This window comes from Rhinatrema bivittatum, chromosome 9, assembly GCF_901001135.1.
Source record: "Rhinatrema bivittatum chromosome 9, aRhiBiv1.1, whole genome shotgun sequence".
NCBI classification, from domain to species: Eukaryota; Metazoa; Chordata; class Amphibia; order Gymnophiona; family Rhinatrematidae; genus Rhinatrema; species Rhinatrema bivittatum.
In genome coordinates, this window is record NC_042623.1 from 82,728,396 (window position 1) to 82,745,543 (window position 17,148).

At 38.4% G+C, this 17,148-nt stretch overlaps 1 protein-coding gene across 3 annotated transcripts in view; it reads left to right on the plus strand.

The window, feature by feature from the left end:
- GRM8 (glutamate metabotropic receptor 8) overlaps positions 1-17,148 on the plus strand; it is a 1,288,815-nt gene that overhangs the window by 298,669 nt on the left and 972,998 nt on the right. For 2 of the 3 annotated variants that reach the window (XM_029616204.1, XM_029616205.1), the window contains exon 2: positions 2,361-2,577. In XM_029616204.1, coding sequence (XP_029472064.1) covers positions 2,361-2,577 — 217 coding nt within the window. The remainder of the gene's footprint in view (positions 1-2,360; positions 2,578-17,148) is intronic. The other variant, XM_029616207.1, reaches the window with a different exon arrangement.

Consider the following 17,148-nt stretch of genomic DNA (forward strand, 5'->3'; position numbering starts at 1 on the left):
TCAATTACAACCCAATCCCGCCCAAAGTTCTTCGTCATCACCTCCTATCAATCAGTATATATGATCAGTCAAAACACTGACCAGTCCAATTCCTTGTTCAGGCCCTTAGGTGCCACAGTATCGAACCAATGAATCCATCTCAATTCACGCTGTAGCAGATGTCTGTCAAAATCCCCTCCCCAAGAAAAGGGCTTCGGTTGCTCAATCACTGCAAATTTTAAGTCCTCAAAAACATGCCGCCGTTCTAAACAGTGTTGTAAGATAATATTCAAACCATGCTCTTTATATTTCTGTCACTGAATTACACGCAATGATATCAGCAAAAGAAAAATGAGATTTAAGGATATTATAAAAAGGCTGATAAGGTACTGTACAGTTGTGAACAGGAATTGGTCTAAAATGGTTTATTAAAGGAGATTATGTGATTTTTCCTCCATATGCAGGGCCTTTGAGCTGCTTTATTTATAAACATATGATATATATTTGTATTTGCCAAAATCTATGAAAACTTTTTCACAGTAAATTTTTCTGGGTCTTGAATTTGAATGAATGACCATGTAGTAAAAAAAAAAAAGATTTGCTGGTCTCAAATATTGTTTTCTTCTACTTTTTCTATAGAACTGTAGTTATCATGAATTGACTGTATGGAAAATAAAATTTATTGTAACATTGTTTTAACTGTTGATTTGGAAAAAGGACTAAAGTCCCATTTTGTGTTATTTTATGACAGCTCAGTGCTTCATTTAGGATCTAAATTTAGGAAGCTTTTCAGCCAAACCTTGGCTCCTATGCTTTTTGCTGAAAATTCTCCTAAATTTAGGGACCCAGTATTTATTGGCCTTGATTTTGGTGCCTAAGTTAAGTGCCTACTGCTGAGAATCAGTTCTAAGTGCTTAACTTTTTTCTCCATCCCAGAGCCACCCACTTTTTTAGGAATCCAGTGAAAACAGACCCCTAAATTTAGGAGCTCTAGCCCTTGTCATTTCTGAAAGGGACTGATTGAGATGTCTGACTCCTCAAATTAGGCTCCTAAACCCTTTGAAAATTGACCCCCTTTGTAATCCTACTGTAACATTTTTCAAGTTTATACAATTGTTAACTTTTGATTCAGCAGCTCTATTGTGCAAGTAAGAAGGAAAATATCATAATAGTTAATATTTTTCTTCTTACTTACACAATGTCATACAGTCTACTAGACAAGGTCTTACTTTTATAAAGATGGAAATGAGTGTCAAAATAGCTGGCCCACTTGTAATTTTCTTGAATCGTGCGTCTGGTGGATTACAAATAAATCTTTTCAAACTGTCAGCCTTGGGGCAAAGACTGTGTCTCTTTTTTACCTTCGGGCTTTGCACCTATTTTCAAAGCAGCTGTGTATACAGACTTATGGTTTTGAAACTTGCTGATGGTACAAAATATATGTGATCACTTGCTTCTGCTTTTTCTATGGGTGGATTGTTGTTCGAAGATTTCAAAATGTTGTCTACACACACACATTTTTTCTTCCCTGACCTAAATACGCCCACTGGGAACAGCTCCTCTCATTACATTAAACAACTTGTAGACTTGTAGCCACATTGAGGGAGGGCAATTTTCCAGACAGCCAGTTAATGTTGGTAAAACTCTTTTTCGCCATGTAAATCACTTTGAAAAATTGTCCTCCCAGATTCCTTAAGCCATAAGACTATGATTTTGAAAATGGCATGATGAAATTATGATTTATTTTCTAGCTATTACAGTGAAGCATTTGAAATCTACCTTGCACTAGTACACAGTTGCTTATCTTGCAAAGATATGTTCAGATCAAGGCTGAGTATATTATCTTTTCTTTCTGTATCACAGGAAAAAAGGAAATCCTTGATTTGTTGCAACATCCTGAGATTGCCTCAAGCAGAAAAAAAAATTGGAAAATAGGCAATACAATGTAAACTAAAAATGTCTTTTTATGTTACTCATTTATCCAGAAGAGTAACATTTAAGAATGAAGCTCATTCAGGATGTGACCTTTATCCTGTTTTGTGACAATACAAATCTTTTCGTCCTGAGCTTTGTGGTTGCTCTATGCATGCATGGAATGAAAGACTGTGGTACTGTTCACATTGCATCTCAAACGTCATGACATCTAGGGAAAATAGTTGTTAGAAGAATATGTATGTGTTGAAAGAAGGAAACCTTGACAGGCATTGTATTTGAAAATGTTATTGATAAGTAACACAACCTAAAGCAGGATCTATCTGGATTTAAAGAACAGCACTGTACCATTTATTTTAATGTTGCCACTAAAAAAACTTTCAGATGTTAAAATGCATAGCTAGAAATTATCTTATTTCTGCATGAGTTATTTTGCTTTTTGTTCACAGATACCTCAAATAAGCTATGCATCTACTGCGCCAGAACTGAGTGATAACACCAGGTATGACTTTTTCTCTCGAGTGGTTCCACCTGATTCATATCAAGCCCAAGCCATGGTCGATATTGTGACAGCCCTTGGATGGAACTATGTATCAACACTGGCTTCAGAAGGGAACTATGGGGAAAGTGGTGTAGAAGCATTTACCCAGATCTCAAGAGAACATGGTAAGCTTCTATTTATCAAATTTTATAGATATAGTTGACAAGTAACTAACGTCTTAACTTCACAAAACGCAATGTCCCTGCAGATTAATTATGCCTGCTGAAAATGCTTGACCTAGACCATCTGCCATTGAAAGAAATTATGTATATTATGAGTGGTTTTGCTGTTTCATGGTTTTGTCAAGGTGACATTTGGGCTTGATGATATCTCTATAAGAAAAGAGTTTAGTGAATCAGACTCTTTGGAACCTGCTTTGGAAAGGTAGATCATTTTTAAGTGAGTGTGCCTGACTAAATGAAAGAAAATGTAGATAATTTTTAAGTGTATATGTCTGACCAAAAGAAAGGAGAGGTAGGTAACTTTTTAATGTGTCTTTCTTTTCCTCTCACCCACCCATAAGCACATCTTTTGATTTATAGACTTTTATCCCAAATAAGAGATTTTCTCACCAAAAATGAATCAAAGATTTATCTAAAACAAGGGAGTGACCCAGCATTATCAACAGATTAGTTGTTGTCCCTTGTGGATGATTGCTAAATTAACATTAAATACACCACATACATTTAAAGGATTTTATTTTATGTATGGCCACCATACCTCACTGAAGTGTATGTGTTTGTTAGATGGGGTGCCATAGAAGAAATATATATATACCATATATGCTTAAGGGGTCACCACTGGAGAGGTCTAGATCCTATCCCAAATCCAAGATACTACCCCTGGTATTTTTATTTTAATAACCTTTTAATTGCAACACCATATACCATAGATAATCACAACAATGAGAAGGAATAGTGTAACTCTATTTACTAAAGACTAGAGATAAAAGAAGAACATTGAGCTAATGGAGGAAACAAGGTAGATAATCCATGCAACATTTCATATACACAGTAATGAAACAGTACTATCAGACTGTCATATGTTAGATGGAATGGACCCAGAGATAATAACTTCAGTAAAATATTACAGGTAATTTCTCTAAAACAATATAATTGTATAGAGAAAGTGTAGCTGCACTATTAAATTCACCTCCAAAGTTAGCTGGATAAGTTATATCGCAATGGTAAAGTGAATCAAATTGGTGGGGGAATTTATTTATTTATTTGTTGAGTTTTATATACCATCATTCAGTGCAGCCATCACAACGGTTTACAAGATTCAAACAGAATACAGATAATTAAACAATGCTGATTGATGCAAAAATAGCAGTGGGAGGGATGATGGGAGGGGAAAGAAAGGAGGATAGTAAAGGTAAAGGGAATGGCGTTTTATGTTAGGAATGACTTAGAGACCAACCGGATAACAATTCTGCAGGAGACTAAATGCACAGTAGAATCTTTATGGGTGGAAATTCCATGTGTAATTGGGAAAAAGTGTAGACATGGGGGTATACTACCATCCATCTGGCTAACTTGAACAGATAGATAATGAAATGCTTAACACATTTGGTACCACAGTAATAACGAAAGATTTCAGTTACCTGAATATTGACTAGGTATCTGTCACATCAGGATATGCTAGAGAGGTGAAGTTTCTATATGAAATAAATGTCTGTTTCATGGAGCAGCCGGTCCAGGAATCAATGAGAGGGGGAGATATTTTAGACCCAATTCATAGTTGCATGCAGAATTTGGTGCGAGAGGTAATGGTAGTAGGGCCACTTGGCAACAATGATCATATTGTGTTTAAATTGACTTAATCACTGGAGGGAGGATGTTAAAAAAACTAATGCTCTAGGATTTAACTTTCAAAAGGAAAACTCTGATAAAATGATGAAAATAGAAAAAAACCCTAAAAGGTTTAGTGTTTACATCAGATGCAGACATTGTTTAAGAATACTATCTTGGAAGCCCAGACCAGATATATTCCATGTATTTAAAAAGGAGACAGAAGGCTAAATGATTCCTGGCAAGGTGAAAGAGGCTATTTTAGCCATAAGAATTTCTTTCAAAACTTGGACAAAGGATCCATCTGAAGAAAACAGGAGAAAGCATAAGCATGCAAAACATTGATAAGGCAGCCAAAAAGAGAATTTGAAAATAAATTGGCCATACAGGCAAGAAATAAAAACTTTTTGAAATACAGTATATCTAAAACAGGAAGCTTGTGAGTGAGATAGTTGGAATATTAGATGATTGAGGGGTGAAAGGGGCACTTAGGTAAGACAAGGCCATAGTTGAAAAACTAAATTAAAATTTTTTTCGGTGTTCACTGAAGATGATGTTGGGGAGATACCCATAAGGTACATTCTCCTACGAAGGTTAAGCTAGATCCTAAATATTGCATATGCTAAATCACATCAAAGGAATCATTCTTTAATATCATTTATCATCAGATCAAATTAATAGTGCTAATGTACAAATCACTGAGATATTAAATATAGCTTTATAAGAGACAAAAGATGTATCCCAATAAATTCACAAACTTTAATAAATACACCCCTACTAATAGAAACAACACTTAAAATGCTTCATCCCTCACATACCAATCATAATGCCATACTGGGTCAGACCCTTGGTCTGACCCAGTATGGCATTTTCTTATGTTCTTATAACCTAATATTACATGCTTACTACATAAACCTCACCAACACTCTCATATCAGCAAGAAAAACAAGCCCACACCTCCCCTTGTTATCCATACATAAAATACCCTCTAACAGACACAATATGACAATACACAGATACCCCATGTATTACAATACTCCAATGCAAAGTCCCCTGCATTTTTATATTTACATCTCAAGATGCCCCTTCAACATTCAAATACTCCCCAAAAAATATACTACAGTATGGAAACTATGTTCTTATATTCTTGAGATGTCTTAAGTTAGTGCAATAAAATGGTATCACCAACAATTTATTTACTAACTCTTAATTCCATGTATCCATGTGGACTAGCAGGGCAATCATAATTCTGTACTTAATATCAACAAAGAGAGTGACTGAGAAAAGTAAATCTTTAAACAAAACTCACCTATTTTGTTGGGCTAGTTGCATTACAAAGAAATACTGTAGATTTGAATGTATACCACCCATAGTCACTGTAGTTTAGCCACCTATTAACTACTATAACCAGATTTACTAAGGCTTTTTTCCTATTCTGAGATCTCTATTCAAAGGGGTTTGTCTGGCTAACCTGACACAGGGTTTTGAAATCCCTGCCTATTTCACTGCCCCTGGGTTTTAAAGGACTATCATACAGAGGGCTGCCATTGGCTATGTTAGCCTAATTTTGCTTCTCTTTATCGACAAATGTCCTTTAAAGTATTTAGAAGAGAAGTGAAGAAGTGCTAAGCTTTGAGTGGACAAGGAAGAAATTCTCATTAAGATTGTGATCTCTTACAGTTTATGGACTTTGTTTGATGGTGTTAATGTTTACTCTATATCACACTTCACTGCAACTGGCCACAGTGCATAGAGTGCTTAATTTTTTTTATTGTTTTTTTTTTTTAACATTTATCAGTTCAGAACTTAACAAGTAATAAGTTTATCCCTCTGGGTGGGTTCTGAAGGTACCATACACCATCAGGGTCCCAGGAAGCATGATTTTCAAACATATCCAACTGGTTAACTAAGACGTTTGCCAGCTAGATTCATTGGGGTGAAAATTATCTTCTACTAAGCAACTAAAAATAGCCACCTAGTTAAAATGGGTAATAAAGGGTGTATGGGACAGAGATACCATTGAGTTGGAAGAAAGTCAATGAAAGAGTTAGAGTGAAATCATGATGTTTGGGAGCAAGTAGCAGCAGCAGGAGATGGGGTGGGACTGTGGAAGGAATTGGAAGGGGCTATTTCGTGGTATTTGGTATGTCAGAGGTGTGAGTGGTGATGGGGAGGATGGTATTTGGGAGAGGAGCAAGCAGCAAAGAGGATAGATTTAAAGGGCAGAGCCAGAATGGTATAAGGCCAGAGTACTTGTTTGTATTGGGAGTTGGTTGGTAAACGGCCTAGGGAATGAGCAAGTATGTATGTCAGGGAATGGAGGATAAGCTGTTGTAAGTTGTTGGACAGGTCGGAAGAAGGTGTATAGGGGTAGCACATGTTGGAGGAAGGGTCATTGGCAGGAGGGGAGGTGGGAATGGTTGGAATAAAGGTGGGATGGTAGGAAGCAAGAGGGGGTGAGTCATGGGTAGAGTTACTCAATGGGAGATGTGTGTTGAAGCTAGGAGGGTGACAGGCAGAAGGGAAATGGTACAAGGTGAGGAGGTAGGCAATGGGAGAAGGAACGTGCTGGTTGATAGGGCAGGAGGGTGGAGGGAGAATGGTGTTAGTGAGGTGGAGGAGATGCAGAAAAGGAATCAAATTGAAGATAGGAGAAATCATTGGTGGGAGGAGGAGTCATGGTTAGACACCATGGCATGGTATGTCGAGAGAGTCTGAATTAGAAGGGCAGGAGGTTAGGGTCTGTGTTGAGGGGGTGGTAGAGAGGAAGCAGAGTGAAGATTTAGCTATCGCACACGGTGGTGGAAGAAACAGTATTGGTGGTAGGTGGTATGAGGAATTTTCTATACCTTCATGGATGGTTTTGCACAATAACCTTTGATGCATACAGAGTATGGACTTTTATTTAACTAGGTCCAATAAAACAGCTACCTTACAAGAGATCTATTTATTTATATATTTATTTTATTGTTCTTATAAATTACCTTCTTGGCCTTACAAAAAGTTGCACAGAGAGATCTAATTTGAATATTTCTGAATTCTTTTGTTTGATGGGTTGTCTATTTTCCCACTTTCTGGATATAATTCCCTTTATTTTAGTTGAAGTGTACAATATTGAAAGGTTAAAATACTGTAGTAACAAATGTCAAAATGGCACAAATGTCAACATGTCACAGATATCTTGGGCTCTATACTGAATGCTGGTCGATTAAGTAACTTAGCCAGGTATGACTTATCTGACTAAGTTATAAGGGATATTCAGCGACATGAGTATGCCACTGAATATCCGCATATATCTCTCTATTTAGCCAGATAAGTTATATCCAGCTAAGGGGTTCATTTTCTAACCCTATCACACATGAAAAGGGACATTTCGTGTGCGATAGCTAAATCTGGGTGGAGTCTGGGTGGCATTGGCACTGGAAGAGGAGGAGTCGGGGCGGCACCAGGGCAGACGTGGCGGAAACATCACTGGCTGCGAAAAGGTAGGAACCCTTATCGCTGCCAGTAGCGCGCCCAATAGCACCACCTTTTAAGATGGCGCTATTGGGTGCGAAAGCCGGCAGCAATAACACTGCGGTGGTGTGATCGCTGCTGGCTTTCGCAGGCCCGCCCCCCGCTTTGTCCCCCCGCTCCCCCGTTATTGTGCGATTCAAAGAGCTCTGCGCCGTAGGAAAATCCAGGCCTAAGTTAGAAAATCTCTATGGCTGGTCTAACTTATCTAGTTAACTTAACAGTATAAAAGCAAGTATCACTACTTATCCGGTTAAGATAACTGGATAAGTAGAGCCGCCCTGATCCACCCACTGCATTCCACAAATTGACTGGCTAAACGCTAGCCGAATAAGTGACTTAGCTTACTATCTAGCGGCTGCTGATTTTCAGTGGACCACTAGAAAGCCAGTTAAGTCTGACTTATTTGACTGTGGAGTGCTGAACACGCTTTTAGTATTGGGCCCAATATTTCTTCATGTCTGTGATAAAGAATGTGACAGGTATAGAACTTAGGTAAGTAGACTTTTCTTATCACAAGGCTTATAAGAAGATGAGAAGCATGCAGTTAAGCCATTCTTGAGTAATATTAGCATAGACATCACAAATTATATATATTCCTCCACCTTAGCAGTGAACTGAAGTGAGCAAGGATACCCTTTTTCAGAGAATGGAGCTGCTGTATTATAAAGTACCACACTCTTGCTGCATACATCATGGAAATGATGAGGAAGTCTCCCTATTGCAGTAATACCATTGTAGTTTAGGAAAGCTGTTCCTTGTAGAACCTGCTTGTGTCGCCTCTAACATTTCTGATGTACTTGCTCTAAAAAAGCAAACATTTTATTCTGTAAAGTTCTGTAATAGCATAAATGGCTGAACATTTGGATATCTTTGACACTAAACATTTCTTCATGTTGCAAAGATATTCAGCACATTTGTCTGGCTAAGATTGGCACTTAGGATTTTCAAAACCTGGCTTTTGTCTAGCTAACAGTCTGATTTCCCCCCCCCCCCCCCCCCCCCATTTCCCTCAATATAGATGTCAGGGGTGGTCCAGGGATATTCTGAGCTGGAGAGGCAATATCTGGCTAAGTTAGCCATACAACAATTTTCAGTATTATCCAGCAAAATTTAACTGGATAACTTTAGGACCCCCAAAGTACAGTCTTAAAGTTAATTGGATAAGCTTATCCAGCTAACTTTAAGATAGCAAAGTATATAAAGGTGGGGATATGCATTTGTTTTAAACAAAATAGACAATGGCAATGACATTGTCTATTTCATTGTGTTTTGGGAACACCCCAAAACGAAAAAAAAATTGACAAATTTCATGAAATTTCGTATTTCATGTTAGCGCGCACTAAGTCCCGTTAGTGCACACTAACTATACTTTTCTTATTTACAGGCTTAGTGCGCACTAGACAGAGACAGCCAATGGGAATGCAGAATCATACCTCTAGCTAATGAACTGCCCCCCAATTGACACTTTTTAACTTATTGGTAGCATTTTTTGTTAGTGCGCACTAAGCCCCATTAATGCGCACTAACTTCAGAATGAGGGAAACATGAAATAACTACCTCCCGAACCATTAGAAAAATGAAATTTGACAGTAAACAACCCGAAAAGAAAATCAGTGCACATCCCTATAAAGCAGCATGGATGCACTGCTGAATATCCCTGCTAAATTAGCTAGATAAGTTTATCCAGCTAACATTCCTAGCTGGTTAGTGGCTGAATATGAACCACATTAAATCCAGCATGGGTATATTTGACTTGGTACCAGTGAAATTTACACATACACACACACACACACACACACACACACACACACACACACATATATATATATAATTAAAATTAGAAACCAAGGTATCTGTTATCTTCTGCGATGTAAATGAACAAAAGGACAAAACACATATATTCCTCATAGTGCTGATGGTGGACCCTTGGCCCGAGATGGGGTTGACACTACCCACAGGGCCAGACCTATGGATCCCCACCGTCGGGAGGCAGAGCAGGTTAGGAGACGGAGGCCAACTGGAGCTTCGCCAATACCAGCCCACATTCCCCGCAGGTTGAGACCTTGGGTGCCGGGGCCAGCTGGACTTAGGCAGGCCTCCGTATGATGACTCCCAGTTGATATAGACAAGGGTACGCCAGGAACCAGCAGAGGTGTTAGAGGGCCTAGGCAGGGTTCCAGAGACCCAGACGCCAACAGGAACAGAGTAGAGCAGGGGGTATCCAGGTAAAGATAGGCCGAAGCCTGAGAAGCCACGTCCATAGGATACTGAAGGAGAGTCCAAGGCAAGCTGGAGTCAGGGCAGGCGGCAGGGCAGCAAGGTACCGGAAGCAAAGCAGAGGTCAGAGCCAGCAGATCAGATCAAGCGTAGTCTAGACAAAGCTGGGATCAATACCAGAGAATCAGTCCAAGTGTAGTCCAGGCGAAGCAGGGGTCAATGTCAGAGAATCAGTCCACGGGTACAAGGAGGAGGCAAAGAAACAAGTAGGAACAGGAACCAGGAACTATGACAGTAACAGGAGTCAGGAACGATGACAGGAACAGGAACCAGGAACGAGCAATGAGCACAAGAGCAATCATGCAGACTTGTTGCCAAGGCAGGGAACAAGTGGCTGGGCCCTGCCTTTTATACAGAGGCTCAGTGATGTCATCATCTGGGGCTGCGGGCTACTTTCCCGCCGTGGCCCCTTTAAGAGTGTGCAAGTCGCGCACGTACACCTAAGCTAGGGCCCAGAGGAAGCAGGATAGTGGCGTCACTCCATGGCCCACGTGGGGAGACCTGCTGAGCATAGGGAGGAACTGTGGAGGAGTCAGAAGTGGCAGAGGTGGCTGCAGGCACTCGGGGATGGAGGCAGCTGCCCACTGTCACGAGCGAAGGTGAACCGGAGCTGGCAGCTGGATTCCTGGGGTGAGTAGGCCCAGGCATGGGCTTAGCATGGCCGGGATGCATAACATTCCTCAAGTCTAAACTTGTGGAACAGTCACATCTCAGGACCTTTTCAGAGGTCTACATGCCGATGTATTTATTTATTTTAAAATCTTTTCTATACCATCATTAAGTTAATTCCCCATCACAACAGTATATAAAAAGGCACAAATAAGGTTAAAAGTTGGCTGGTATAGATAGGAACGGAAACATGTTTTAAATATCAAACTAAAAATACAAAAAAAATCACCTCTTATGCATGAAAACCAATTATTATAAAAGAAATTATCATCAATTTTATTCCCCTCACAGGGTAACCATGTTAATATGTTGAAAACATATTTGATCAAAACAATTACTTCCAAAAACTTTTTATGGAGGGAGATTTCATATAATTATGTTACAGCCCCAACCGGGTGATCTCAAGATGTTATAATCATAAACGATCCTCCTCCATCCATATTCTGTTTATTAATTTTATGTGTAGCATGCACCAATAGTGAAAAACATTTTTAATTTTCTTTTTTTTAAAAACAAGCTTGTTACCAACTGCAATAAATATATATATATTGTCCCGACTTATCTGATATCAGATGATGACCGGATGTGGCCACATTTCAGATCCAGTCCCAGATCTTTCCTCAGGGGGTGTTTCTTTATAAATTCATTGTTGGTGTATCAGTTTTTTAGAAGTTTCTATAACCAGTTGTTTGTCCAAATTTGAATCGGTTCGCGACCTTCTATGCGAGTCAAAGGCTCTGCCCAACTAAACGCTGATCTGTACTGGCTGGTTTTAAACCTTGGTGCAGAATTGCTGTGCTTCCAATCCAAAACGATGTTGCTGAGAAGTAACTCTGTATTCCTCAAATCAACAATCCCCAATCGAGTTCCTCATTTAAACCTTCTGGAGCTTGTGTATGTAATGTAATTTTGCGAGTTGACTGCACCGATTGTTGTGCACTAGTGAGGCCTTGCCTGGGGTACTGTGTTCAGTTCTGGAGACTGCATCTCAAAAAAGATAGAAATAGGATAGCAGCAGTCCAGGAAAAAGCAATCAAAATGGTGTCGAGTATGTTCTAAAACATATATGAGATGAGAGTAGAGGCTTTTGTTTTCAGTTTATATTTTTCCTGGAAATTTTTAGTGTTTATTACAACAAGAACAAAAATGTTTACCTGAAAAATGATGAGACATTTGTTTCTACTGATTTCTTCTGTTTTTGTTTGTGTATTAAATAATGATAAATTTTGATTAACTTAACAGAAAAACTGAAAACAAAGGTCCCTAGAGACTTGAGACGGTGTACCCTAGAGGAAAGGAGAGACGGGAAGAATATGAGACAGACTAGAGATATGCTTTTATTTGAAACAACATATACAAGATAAACAACATAATCTGTATCATTTCTTAAAATGAAATAACAGCAAATATCACAAATTTTAACTTTTTATTTTCTTTTGTTTTGCAAATAGTCTGAACGATTTCTGAATATTGTGCACTATCTGCTAAAAGCAAAAATAAAAAAAAGCCCCCACTGAAATGGAATTCTGATGAGAACCCCTCCCCCAATAAAACAAAACTAAGCAACATTATTTGGCCTGCATAGCTCTAATCCAGGGGTATCCAAGTGATTGAAAAAATGCAGAAGAAACAAACATTTTCCAGTGGAAAGGAAGGTGTAACATCGTGGGTCATGATATAGAGCTCTAGAAGGGTAGATTCAGGAACAATGCCAGGAAATATTTTTTCATGTAATGCCTTCCTGGAGGAGGTGGTAAAAGACAAGAATGGTGGCAGAATTCAAAAGAATGTGGCATAAAAGAGGACCCCTAGTGGCAAGAGGATGGAACTGAAGCTTTAAGGTAATAATCTTTCTGCAGTTACAATCCTAAAGAGAAAGCAAAGGGGTAACCCTCAGATCAATGGAAAAAAGATGGAGAAAACACAAAACTACCGATAACCTAACCAAATACAGAAAACAGCTAGCTCCTTACAAACATTTAATACTCAATGCTAAGAGAGAATATTTCAGCAATAAAATAGAAAAATTTGTGAACAATCCAAGAACACTATTCTCAATAGTTTCAAACCTAACCAGTGACAAGCAAGAATCACCACAAAACCTACCAGAAGCAAAATCTAATGAAATCGCCAAATTTTTCAGTGACAAAATAACTAAATTAAGAGACAAACTTCCAAACGCTGCCAACCAAGAAATCAAAATGCAAAAAAGAGATGTCAACCAATGGACTTCATTCACTGAGATATCTGAAATGGAAGTGGAACAAATGCTAAAAAATATAAACCCCACCCCACACAAAATTGACGCAATACCAACAATTGAACTTAAGAAATCAGCTAACACAGTCACCCATACACTGACTAAAATCATAAACCTATCCCTTGAAGAAGGAACAATGCCAGATATACTGAAAGGAGCAATGATAAAACCAATCATTAAGAAAAAAAACAGTGATCCCCTTATCCTGAACAACTACAGGCCAGTATCAAATCTTCCCTTATTAGCCAAACTAATTGAGAAAACAGTACAGAAACATCTAGCTGAACACCTGGATGACAATAACATACTGTATCCATTGCAACACGGATTTCGAAAACACTACAGCACAGAGATATTGCTCCTCTCTCTAACAGATAATATTCTAAGAGGCTTTGATAACGGTAAACACTATATTCTAATAATGCTCGACCTATCGGCAGCCTTCGACACAGTTAACCACAAAATATTACTAAATAGACTAGAAGAAATCGGACTACAAGGCAAAACATTAAACTGGTTCAGCTCATATCTAAAAAAACAGGTTTTTCCAAGTTCAGATCAATAACACATTATCAGAAAAAATCAACCTCAAAACAGGGGTTCCGCAGGGATCAGCCCTGTCTGCGACCCTTTTTAACATATACATGCTGCCATTATGCCACTTACTGGCAGGACTAGGAATTAAAACCAGTCTCAAGTGCCAATAGTGTATCACAGTTATAGTAGAGACGCAAAATGTTAATGACCTGTCATAATAGGCTTCATCATATGCATCAATCTGCCAGATGAGTGGCCTTATATTTAATCATCGGTCAAAATAAATATTTTTTAGTGTTTTTTCTTATGCAGTGTGCAAATCATGCAGTTATTTTAGTCCAGTTACTTAGCTTAAACTGCGCTGAAGCCAGGAACAGTAAACATGCCCTGTTTACTGTTCCTGGCTTCAGCGCAGTTTTTAAGCTAAGTAACTGGACTAAAATAACTGCATGGTTTGTACACTGCATAAGAAAAAACACTAAAAAATATTTATTTTGACCGATGATTAAATATAAGGCCACTCATCTGGCAGATTGATGCATATGATGAAGCCTATTATGACAGGTCATTAACATTTTGCGTGTCTACTATAACTGTGATACACTATTGGCACTTGAGACTGGTTTTGACGTTTAGCCATAGTACTTAAATTTGCCATTATTCGGGATTCATGTGAATTGTTTGAGGACTAGGAATTATACATTACATTTATGCTGACAATATCCAACTAATCCTACCGATAGATGACACAATAGAGAAAACATTAAACCTAGCTAACATGTACCTAAGCATTATAAAACAACTACTGACACAAATGGAACTTGTTATTAATATTGATAAAACAGAATTCCTACACCTAGAATGGAAAAATACTGAAACCAGCCAAACCTCAATCATCAAAGACAACCAGAAAATTGAACTAGCTGGAAAAGTACGTAATATTGGAATAAAAATGGACCCTGAAATCAATCTAAAACAGCACATATCATTAAAAGTAAAGGAAGGATACGCAAAACTCATGGTACTCAGAAAACTAAAACCACTACTAACTCAAAATGATTTCCGAACAATTCTTCAGGCACTAATTTTCTCCAGCACGGATTACTGAAATGCCCTGCTGCTAGGACTACCAAATACTACGTTAAGACCACTTCAAATGCTTCAGAACACAGCAGCTAGAATACTAACCGGAAAAAGGAGGAGGGACCACATAACCAAAACCCTAGCAGAACTACATTGGTTACCGATTGAACACAGAATTAAATACAAAACCCTATGTACCATCCATAAACTAATTCATGATGAGAAATAAGACTGGCTAAACACAGCATTACGGGTACATGTCCCACACAGAAATCTTCGATCAGCAAATAAAGCACTCCTAACCATCCCTTCATTTAAAACAGCAAGACTAACCCAAGTGAGGGAAAGGGCCTTATCATTAGCAGGACCCACAATTTGGAACACAATGCCTCCAGAGATCAGATTACAAAGTGATCTCAAGGCATTTAAGAAAAGTTTAAAAACATGGCTTTTTAAACAGGCATTTTACAAGGAGACGGGAGAATAGAAATTATTCAGGAATAAGCAGATAAGCACAGACACACAGTACTTAGGACAATACAGTAGAGTAGTCTTTGAACCCCACATCACAACTAGCATATTGATAACACTATGTATGATAAATTACCTGTAAAAGTACTTTCAGTACACTCGGTCATGACACACTTCTCTAAAAATTATTTTGTCTAATGATATATTGTAACTGAACCTTTGACGGCACCTGTTAGAATGTACTATAGTACACTTTTACCTACATTAAATTTGTGCCTACATGTAAACCGTTGCGATGGTGTATAACTTAGCGACGATATAGAAAAGTTTTTAAATAAAATAAATAGAGCGGCAGTTACAACGCTAAACACCTTTCTGGGCAGACTGGAAATGCCATTTTGGTCTTTAGCAGTCATTTATTTACTACCTGCCCTACTTTCTTTAAATAAGAATGTAAGAGAATTGGAAATCCTTATCTCTTCATGGCACTGAGATTTGAATTTGAAATAAATGTTTCTCTTATGAAGACTCTAGTTACAAAGTAAAGAGTCATAGACTTCTTTCTCTTTCACTTTGTCTCCTTGAGAAAATTAATTCAAGCTTAAGCAAATTAATTTTCCAACACAATTTTAACAAACTCTTGCAAAAAGAGAAACATTTAAAATGGTTTTAGAACTATACTTTCTTTGTGCAGCTGAACGTCATTGATAACGCTATATTTCCAGTTACAACTTGATTTAATTAACATGCCCACAATATAACTGCTAACAAAAGCTTCTAAAATATGTTTCACAATAATCCAAAGGAATTTTCTAATAGCTGTGACATTAATGACAATCTGCAATAAAATACTATTGTAAGTAATCTCTCCGACGTTTACTTAACAGCTGAAATTTAATTCTTAGCCTCTTTAGTATTATGGTAATTGGTATAGTTTTCTGTACTTTATATTCAAATCTGTTTTATTAATTTTTCAGTTATAACATCACAAAAGTGAAACCCTAAAATGTAACTGCAATTTGCAGATCAACCATCGCCATGATTTTGCAGAGGGGTAATTAAATAGTGATTTATCAGGTGGGCTGGTAATTGTCCATTAGTTACATGAAGGATAAATGTTAACGATAAAGGAAACACCAGCTCTTATTCAAACTGGAAACCTGTATAGTAATTGGTCCTTAACAAGCCAGTCTCCTATATGATATAGATTAGATTTGCCACTATGTTATACATTTTCAAATTAGGTAGCCCTAAGCCACCCCTTACCCCAAGATTTCATAAGTTTGGGAATGGAGATGCAAGGTTTTATTTCTTCTCCATAAATATTTCTTTATTTCTTTTACAATTAACATAAAGGAAGACTTGTTCAAGTATAGGGCAAATATGCCAAAAACATATAAACATTGAAATAATAGCACCATTTTAAATAAATATATATTCTACCAAATAGTGAAAGATTCAATGGTATCCATGTATGTTGAGTGTGTGCATACATTTCAAATCCCTTGGTAGTATAATTCCCAAGTATTTTATTTGCCTATCAGCCCATTTAAGAGGGAAGTCTCCCACTCATCTGTGCACTTGGGAGAGCTTCAGATTTATCAAAATTCAGTTTAAATCCTGCTAATTCCCCCAAAGATATCTCTGGCTTTAAAACATACATCAAAAGACCAGCTGCAAATTCTGTTACACCCTGTATATGAAAACTGGGCCAAATTTTAGAAGGTGCGCGCGGGCATAGATTTCTTCGTGCAACCCGGCTGCCACTAACATAAATGGCGCCGATGGCCCGATTAAAAAAAACAACCCACCCGACCCTTTAAACCGACCCCCTTAGCCTCCCCCACCCTCCCGCCCCCCCAAAACCTTTTAAAATTACCTGGTGGTCCAGGGGGGGGCGTGGGGAGCGGGGAGCGATCTCCCACTCTCGGGCCATCTGCTGCCACTCATAAAGATGGCGCCGGCCATCCAGTGCTCCTACCATGTGACAGGGACCGGCCAATGGCACGGATACCCTGCCACATGGTAAGGGCAAAGGACCATCGGCGCCATCTTTATGAGTGGTAGCCGATGGCCCGAGAGCGGGAGATCGC